Source organism: Fulmarus glacialis, unplaced genomic scaffold (genome assembly GCF_000690835.1).
Source record: "Fulmarus glacialis isolate BGI_N327 unplaced genomic scaffold, ASM69083v1 scaffold7728, whole genome shotgun sequence".
Lineage (NCBI taxonomy): Eukaryota > Metazoa > Chordata > Aves > Procellariiformes > Procellariidae > Fulmarus > Fulmarus glacialis.
The window spans coordinates 30,265-39,993 of record NW_009228896.1 but is presented as its reverse complement, the minus strand read 5'-3'; the positions used below and the strand labels follow the sequence as shown (position 1 = coordinate 39,993).

Sequence of the window (9,729 nt, the reverse complement as noted above, 5' to 3'; positions counted from 1 at the left end):
AAGAGCGGTAACAATAGTGAATACTTTCCCTGTAGTTCTGCCAAGGCCAAATATACAGCTGGTTAAGTGTTTAATTGGCAGCAGTCTTAGACAAAAGGTCATGTCTTCAGGTACTCTGGGAAAAAAATGGGTGGGAGATGTGAACAATAGACATGGTACATAAGCTGGGAGGGAAGGAGCTTTAACAAGTTTCTTTACAATAAAAGAAAAAGCATCCAGTACTCGTATCACGGTCACCCATTGTATATTCATTTTGTATCACAACACAATATGCTATTTTGGTTATTTGTGCTGAAGTGGAGGAATTAATCATCCCTTTCCACTTTCTCTTATTTGGCATTTGTCAGGGAGGGAGGCATGAGTGAAGCCTGCATCTACTCCTGTTCCTTCTGACTAACATTTGCCAATTCCGTTTTTCTTTTCACCACAGGATTCTGTGGCTCTTCACAAAAAACATCGCATCACGTTGCATAGCCCTGTTTCAGACCCTTTGTAGAAACTGATGCCAACCCTTGTCTCTCCCCAGGAAAATGACAGGGGCTGTCCCTAATTTCTAATTTATTTTTCTGTTTTATTTACACTCTTTTTGTTTCTCCTGGCAGACCACTGAATCAAGAGTGAACTTTGTCGTCTTGAGGCAGCTAGGCGTACAGCTGTCGGAGCCGGTAGAAGATGGCAGCACATCAAACAGCAGCAGCAGCAGCAATGGAGGAAGCCCGGTGCACCATCGGAGACGACTAGACCAGAATCACTATAGACGAAAATCTAACTACCAGAAGGCAAGTTTTGTAAGTAACGGCAAAAGTGCTGGTTATTCTTGGTCTAGCAGATCTATCATGTTTGCTCTGTGATGGCGATTTATCATATAAGACTGATCAGTAGCTCCATTTCTTCTTGAGCTATTGAAAAGCAGGAGGTTTGTGCCTTTTGGTACTGGAGAACCGTACATTTGTCATCTACTGGGAAACAGAGTTTTTAGGGAAAAACGTGTCAAAATTTCTTCAAAGGTCTCGAATGTTGATGCAGAACCAGTGTTTAATCCTTTTTTTGTCTGGAAAGGACAATGGGAAATTTACCATCCATGAGATGCTTGGGACTTGCTTCTCGACATCCATCAAGCACAACACGTTCAGGGTATTGCACAATGACACTAAATTACACTTCTGCTTTGGAGCTAGAGGCCTTTATGGTACAGAAGTAGAAACTACAGAAATTACACTGTAGCACTCCTGTGACTTCAGTGTTGCGTCTGCCATCTGTTTGCATATTGTAAGGAACAGTATGAGCAAGGGGAGAATCGCCAGTCTGTTGTACCAAGAGAGATTTGCTCTATGTTTAGAACTTCCATTTGAGTGAGAAAATTTGCTACAACTGCTTAGACTTTTGTGTTTAAATGTCTCTGGAGTTTAGTAAGTAGCTGTCATAAATGGCTGGAGTGTGGTTCCTTGATTTAAGTGCTAGAATATAATTTACATATTGTTTCTACAGCATATGCTATAATGTGTGCTTTCGCTGCAACCTAAATATTTAGTAGTAGTCAGAGAGAGGTTGATTGCTTGATATGAATGACCTTGAAATGAGTTCATAGCTTGTTCCTCGGTGCAAAATTGTTGTCCTCAGAGTGCACATCTCTCTACAGCAAATGAACGTGGGATCATTAGGAGAGCAGTGCCTCAGTTGTGGTGGTATCACTTTGGAAATACAGGGTAGTATTTCTACCCAGAGCAAGTACATGAGAAGCTGACTTTGCCATCCAGCAACATTGCTGAAATGTTCTGGATTAAAGATACAAGATGTTCTGTTATTTTCTTCCAGATCTGGGCTTCTCATGTTAATTGCATTAATGAAGCTGCATTTTGTACTGTCATTCCTTTGTAGGATTTACCTCAGGGATACGCAAGTCACGAAAAGACAGTTGCAATAAAAAAGGAACCAAAGGAATCTTTAGGAATAACAATTGGAGGTGGAAGGGATAACAAAAACAAGCTCCCTATATATGTAACGAGTGTGCAGCCCATCGGATGCCTCTTCAGGGATGGCAGAATCAAGCGAGGTAAGGAGGCTCTCAGACCCTTTATCCTTTAGGAACTGTTTTTTTGGTTGGTTTTTTTTTTCAGTGGAAGTTGAACACTAAAGTAATGCTGGAAACAGGGTTCCACCTGAGACCTTAAGGCAGAAATGGGCTTCATAGCAAAAGGTCTGTAATAATCCTATCTTATTTAATCAACAGGAGATGTACTTTTGAGCATAAATGGCATTGATTTGACTCATCTGAACTACTATGAAGCTGTCTCAGCACTGAAATCTAATGCAGCTTCTCACTCAGTCATACTGAAAGCCTTGGAAATAATTTCATTGAACTCGACAGAGCCATCTCTGGACATCAAGGAGCAAGGATTCAGCTGGTCTCCCCTCTGGATCACATGGCTTGGATTGCCTAGGTACGTTTGTTCGGTGACTGTATAGAGATCTGTTAAATCACAGAGCTGACTTTCACTCAAACACTAGAAATTAATTGCTTTGTTGGTTGACTTGGAAGCATTACTGGTATTCTCATTTAGCTCTAGGACAGTGGAAAGCCTTATTTGTCAAGGAGATCACAGTATAATGAATGCATGAGAAACTTTCACTGCTTTTTATGGTGTGACCCATCATTCTCCCACTTCTGTTGGACAGCAACCATATTTCAGAAGTTCCTGAAAACCTTTTTTTCTAAAAGAACTGACACAGAAAATGAGAAATATAGATTCTGGCATTTGAGGCACTGACTTGACAGATAGTTAATGTTGTCCCCCCTTCATTTGACTGTTACTGTACCTTGCTACTAAAGCAAGGAGCAATGATTTCAGATGCCCTTTCTGCTCTTCAGTCTTCCTTTCTTACTCAGACCTGAAGTCAGGCATCTGAATTTGTCTGCCGTTCTTCTGTGGGTGTGAGGGTGGTTAGGAGGCACAAAGCAAGGTTATGTCGTTTCTGGATCTGACAAAATCTTCCTTCTTGTTTCCAATAGTAAAAATGGATGTAATTCTTGTGCTTCCTCACTGATTTTCCCATCCACTCATAGTAAGAGCTGGTAGCAACTAGCAGCGTGAAAGTTAAAGCTTATTGCTGATGGCATGTGCGATTTTGGTTTTGTTCAGCTTTTTTTTTTTCCAGTTACTACTCCGATCCAGCAGAAATATCCTTATCTCCTTAGAGGAAACCCATGTATTTCTTTCTAGTTTGAAGTCAAAGTTTATGCTGAAAGACTGGAGTCGAAGTTAGTGCTCAAGGCTAGGGAAGTGTATTCAGTTGTTGCAACACTTGAGCCCACAGTGTTTAATTCTAGCCTTGATTCTTGTATCTGTGGTTTTCTGTTTATGTCAAATACTGTCTGTCATCTCGGCACACTTGGTGATGTGCTGTTTCTGAAAAGCGCAGCCCCTGCAGCCCATCTGCAGAACTTGGGTTATGTGCCAGACTACTGTTGCGGAAGCGTTTTAGGAGAGAGATGACAGCCCTGGCCCTGTGCCTTTGGGACCTGGGTAACAGAGGGAATAACATGAGTGTCTTGGTCACATTCTTCCTAAAAGAAAAACACTCTGTGCTCCGAAGGCTACTTTCACGCCACAGTGTTTGGTGCGTAAGCTTGGAGCATCTTCCACCTCTGACTATGGCCAGTGCTGCACACTTCCAATGAAGAGACAAACATCCCCGTAAGGGGGACAACGTAGTAATATTTTTCCGTCTAACCTCAGGCAACTAGTATTGGCTGTACTGAACCAGGCGACTGGTTTCTTTCTTGGATTTTTTTGTCTTGTAATACGACTGTGGGTAGCTCTACTGTCCTTGTAAACTTGCTCTTTCTCTATTCTTTGCTTTGTTATTAATGGTGGCGGTGAGTGGTCCAAGTTAATTGTATGCTACTACTTATTGCTAATGAATGTTTATAATCATCACTGTATATGTCACAAAAGACAGCATAGGAACTTTACTTGATTTCTTCATAGTATTATATCAATACCAGCTACTGATAGCATAAAATACCATCTCAAAATCCTGGTTTGGAGGGGGTGCGTGTCCTAATTCATTGCACACTGAATCCTAAAGATACTAGAAATACCAAGTTTACAGATTTATCTTTTCTCTGTAAGAGCTTTGACTCTTGAAATGGTAACTGTGCACAGTGTGGCTTATGGATAATTCTCAGGGGGTGGAAAAGCAGTTTTCCTCCTGCTTTCTTCCTTGAGGTTTATCTGAAGCCAGTCTCCATGAAGTCTGAGCTCTTTCTGCCATAACTGCTAGGTGCTCCCTGCCGTGGCCCCACTGGAGTGGCGCACTCCACAAACTCTGAAAGGGATGCAGAACTGCAAACTCGGCAGGGTGTTTGTCAGAATAAAACTTGCACCTTTAAACTTTCTGTAAAGTCTAAAATTCTTTTCCCACAGTCATTTTCCATTATAGTAAATTAATGTTTCTCTTCCTAAAAACCCTTTTGCATATGGAAGACTGATTTCTAGCAAACAGCATTTTCCAACTCTTGGAGAATGTGCCTAATGTTTTTATTTATGCTCTATGCTGACGTAGTGCTTACCACCCTCGCTCTCTGGGCTATTTATCTGCACTAGCTGCCACATACATTTCTCATAGCTGTGTTTTCATGCTTATGTGGTACCAGCAGAAGAAAACCATGGAGGCATCAGTAAGCTAGAGCTGGGTCTTCCAGCGTTTGTGTGTGAAGAACTCATACAAAAGTAAGTTACAGTTTGAAAGTAGATAATTGGATCTTTCTCCTAGTGAGACGTTAACTGAGAAGGCTTTTGAAATCTGAAACTCATCTGCAAACTGCTCAAGCAAAGCCCTTGAGGCAAAAACGTTTATTAGGAAAAGTTTAGCTGCTGGAATACCTCAGTGGGGTGATCAGCGGCAGTTTCACACAGCGTAGCTCTGGCAGCGCCTCGGTGCCAGAATGGAACCTGACTGTGAGCCAGAATACACGAGATGCTTGCCCGCGCTCCTGCCACACCTTTTCAGACGCCTCACAAAGGCTTTGCATGTCTTTGTGCTACAAACTCAAGGAGCAAGTGCTGTTAGCACTTACATATCACATTCTCCAAGGCAGCCCTAGCACTGCAGCATACCCCAGCCTTACTGAGGAGACTCAGTGGCTGGCATTCAAAAACAGTGGCCTATGATCTCTCGCCGAGCAGTCCAATATCTTACTGTACGCAGCAATCCTGCATGTAGGTCCTGCAGGAAAGAGCCTTCCTTCGTATTCCGATTTGGTAGTTAGTAGAAGAAAGGCTGCCATACCTCCTATGTTTGCTTTCCATCAGTGATACGTAGCTGCTGAATGCCTTCATTGTACCAAATGCATAGTATACAGATGGAATTAAAAAAAGCTCGATTCTCATTAATTGCATGGGTGTAACTGCTGTTCGTGATTAATTTGGTTTTGTCACTAGTACTATGCATGTTCATTAGTAGAATTCATGAAGTTATTCATGAATCCTTCAGGTCACAAACTCCTTTAGAGAATGGTAATTTTCTGTTAACTCTTAAACTAGCACTGCCAATACTGAGAAAAGATTTCTAAAGGACTGGCATCTTCAGATTTGGGAATTATCCCTGTAACATGCCCTGCAAAGGGGTTGCCTCAAGTCCTTAAAAAAGGAAAATAAATATGAGGCTGTTATATAGCTGCGCTTTTGGCAAGGGAAAACGTAATTTTCTGGTTAGGCAGTTTTCCTTGAAATGTACTCATAAGCTTTCTCTGTTTCTGACCGCGCCTGTCTTCACAGCTACCTTCACTGCTGTCAAGATATTGTCCTTAGTAAAGGTAACCTGGAAAGCTGGGGCTTCAGCATTGTTGGAGGCTTTGAGGAAAGCAAAGGAAACCAGCCATTCTTCATCAAAACCATAGTGCCTGGGACTCCCGCCTTCCGAGACAGGAAACTGAAGTACGTATGAGCTGCCCTGCGGGTCTCTGGTGTTTGTGTCGGAAGCACTATCGGTACTTCTGTCAGCATGCGCCGTTTTACTCGGGGGCTGTCTTTTACCCTTTTAACTAGCTGAGCTAAAAGCTAATGACTTCTAATTCTTAGCCACTCATTTGTGTGGTTAATACTGCTACCAAAGTTCTAACAAAGTCCTAACAAAGTCCTATATTAATGAGTGTTTTGGTTTCTCTATAAAGGTGCAACTAAAAGGAATTGTTACGTTTTAAAAGGCTGTAAAGGTTTTAACTAAGTAATCAGATAAAAGTAGAAAGGGGATGTTTGAGCTGAATCTTGGAGGTTCCAGAGTATAAAATCTCCTGGATTAGGAAAAGTATCCCAATGGAAGCAACAAAAGCCCTCCTGTACAGGAAACTTAAAATGAGCTTTGCTGACGTGTTTGTTAGTAATTGCAGCGAGTGGATAGTGGAGCTGGGGGACCCCACAGAACTTTCTTGCAGTGTTATCTCTGGGAACAAACAGAGCTGGCTTCTCAGCAAGCAGGCTGCAAGTGCAGGACTGTAAAAAGTAGAATTGAGGGGGACATAGTTTCGGTGCAGGGAGCTGTGCTTTGCTCCCCTGAAAACGGTGTAAAGAACAGAGCAGGGTGAGAGCCTCGGTGGGAGGACCGAGGTCAGCTGGGTTCCTGCGTGAGCGCTAGGACAGCAGTGCACCTTCCCTTTAAACACAAGGAAGGCAGCTTCAGCACCTCACATCACCACAGCTGAACAGTACAACCACTCAGAAGATAGCTTGGTGTGCCACAGAGGTGGGCGGATCAGGCAGGACTCTGAAACCTCTATTGTATGGAGCTACAACGTGACAGCATGCTTCTGAGTCGTGAGCACTTCACCTTAGTGATTGCTAGTCAAGTAGCTGTGGGAGCGACCTTGGTGATAAGTATGTTTATCAGCACAAATTAGTTTTCTGTAACTTTTCCCTCAGCTGACTGGCCAGCTGGTCACGCTGCTGGTGACCTTTATTGCTGTGTCACTCAAGTACCAGCAGTGTCCTCCTTTTCCCTTGCCCTCGTTGACTCAGAAGCAAGCCTCTGACAGCAACCACTCACTGCTTGCATCTGTTCCTTGCCCCTCATCTTTCATCGAGTGAAAAAGTTCCTTCAACAAAGAGTTGATGATCTTGGCTCAGGGTGGGCTAGATGACCTTGGGGGTCCTAGGGTGCAGTGTTAACCATAATTAAGTAAGTCCTGACAAGCACGTTTCCTGTCTTCTGATTAGGTGTGGAGATGAAATAGTGGCAGTAAACGGAGTGCCAGCAATAGGAATGAGCAACTCGGAACTAATCCCAATGCTGAAGGAGCAAAGGAACAAAGTCACGCTTACTGTGGTGTCCTGGCCGGGAAGCCTCGTGTGAAAGCTCAAACAAAACACACAACAGTTTCAGGTATCGGATACCAGTTGGCCGTCGCACAAAGCTAAACATGGGACAGAGAAACCGAGGGAATACTGAACTCTTGCTACACAGTGTATTGCCATGGAAGACTTTCAGCTTCCTTTTTGGAGAAAACATTTCTTTACTGCGCTGAGGTTATCAACAAATCTGGGTGTTGGATTCAAAGTAATGGTTAATCCAAACAGTTGTTGTAGCTTCCTGGGCTCATTAAAGCTCTTTAGAATTGGTGTTTCTCTACAAATTGCCTTTGAGGCCCTTTCCTCAATTTTAGAGCTCTGCTTTCCATTTAGTATTTTGAACAGGTTAGAACAGATGTGACTGTCCGCTTTCCCCGGCTAGTTCGATACATGTCTGACTGCCATTCTTGGACATGGAGTCATTTCATATGTGCTTTTAAAAGCCACTAATAAAACTGTAAGGATGTGGACCCAATTAAGTAGTTCCTATAGCCCCCAGCAGTCCTGACATTTTTAGGTTTCTGAAACCTAATGAATGTGTTTATACATTAAAAAAACAATTGTAACTCTAGGTTAGCATGGTGGAGCTGTGTTGACTTGTATCGAAGGTCCTATCACCAGGTAGCTGTTGCAAATCCTGATTTAGGATCCTGCCAACTACGCCAATTTGTCACAAACAGGCGCTTTAGACCGCTTAAAGAGCCACTGTCAAAGGTATCAGCAAAAGTGCTTTCACTGAAATATGATGTTGTAAAAGTGCGACTTTAACAGAAGTTCGATGGCAAGGTTCACTCTTAGTTACTGCACAAAGGCTGTAACAATGATTCAAAACTACCAAGACACAAATCAAAGTTACCATAATTCAAGGTTATGCGCGATGTCAGTCGCTTACCAAAGATTTGCCGTTGGTGAGAGGCCTCGAGGAGCAACCTTGAGAAGTATCCCAGCTCAAGGGGAGCTGCTTAGCAGGGAGAGCTCAAAGAAGGCTCACTTAGGCTGCCGGATTTATGGAATAAAGCGGTTGGCTCGTAGTCAAATTACATGCGATGGAAAAGGTATGCACGAGACTCCTCATACACACAACTTTCTTTGTTCCTTGATAAATGAGTAGTGGAAAAGCCAGCCACTATTCATCTATTAATTGCATGATTGGTGTTCCAAGCTCATACGCATCGATGCTCACTGTGTCACTGCTCCTTTGTGGGTTTTCACAGAACAGATTGGAACTAGAGAAGTTCTTGGCCCGGTTACGGCTTAGGCCTTTCCCTCCTTTGGAGCCTGTACAAAACCACTGCTAGTTTGGTTAAGGGGTCGAGTGCATCCATCGCAGTAGCCAGAGATAAGGAATTTGTTTAATTTTCATCCCTTTCCTCAGCTTGGTTTCCCTGGTTTTATGACTTGACAAAATGACCAGATCTTTCCGCCAGATGATTAACTAAACTGGCTTGTTACAAGAAACCTCTGTCCCAGGATGCTGCCTTATTTTTATCAGTCTCCCAGTGATCAGATGCAGAGTTAAGGCAGGGGGGAGGAGGATGTACCCGACACAGCGCCTGTGTTGTCAGGCACATGAGACGCTCTCCTGCAGTTCTGTTCACTTCCCTCTTGCAGCTGGAGCAACCTATCAACTCCCTGGGTCGGGGTAAGCTCGGAGGGTCGCTGGCTGCCTCGGGCACATTGTACCAACTGTATGAAATAAGCTACCTCCAGAGGGACACTGTGCCCGGTTTGGCTTCAGCTCAAATCCACTGTAGAGTTAAAATTTAAAATAAAAGAACTGAAGCCACGGCAGGTTGGTTTGACCTATGACACCTTGCTACGTTCCTACCTGGAAACTCCACAAAAGCAATTCCCTCCTTTTTTAGAAGGTGGTTAGTCAGGAGTGGAAATGACAGCTCTTTCTCAAACCCGGTTGCATTGAGAGAGATCTTTCCTCTTACGCCGTTTCTGCTGTACCTTTTACGGGGCCAGCTCAGATGATAAGAATCAAAGGAGTTTCTCTCCCCTATAAAAATGCTACTTAGAACGAATGTTAAATTCCTTCTTGTAGTAAACTGACTGCAGGTCAGTGCCCAGCACTGTCTTAAGCAGTGCTTTTCTTAGGGCCGGCTACTTCGTAATTAGCCATTACTGCAGTGTGAAATTGTTCCTTGCCATATGACTTAGTTGTTTACATACAGAGTGACTTCACTTCCTTTGGCTGTTAGCTTAAGGCAGTACATAGCAGGGCCTGTTACCAGAGCCTATTATACAGAAATAGCTTAGGATCCAATCGCCACAAAAGCTTCCCTGGCCCACGGTGTGGCCTCTTTGTTTGGTTGATAAATATCGCTGTGGACTTCGACAGCAGAAACAGCGCGTGGCCAGCTGGCTCTGCGGCCTT

The 9,729-nt window shown here is 43.4% G+C and overlaps 1 protein-coding gene across 1 annotated transcript in view; it reads left to right on the top strand.

Moving 5' to 3' along the window:
- Positions 1–7,380, top strand: part of LOC104081052 (ligand of Numb protein X 2-like) — a 15,607-nt gene extending 8,227 nt beyond the window's left edge. The window contains exons 5-9 of the mRNA XM_009583645.1: positions 603–779; positions 1,879–2,053; positions 2,231–2,441; positions 5,781–5,939; positions 7,215–7,380. Coding sequence (XP_009581940.1) covers positions 603–779; positions 1,879–2,053; positions 2,231–2,441; positions 5,781–5,939; positions 7,215–7,350 — 858 coding nt within the window. The 3' untranslated portion in view covers positions 7,351–7,380. The remainder of the gene's footprint in view (positions 1–602; positions 780–1,878; positions 2,054–2,230; positions 2,442–5,780; positions 5,940–7,214) is intronic.
- The last annotated feature ends 2,349 nt before the right edge of the window (positions 7,381–9,729 follow it).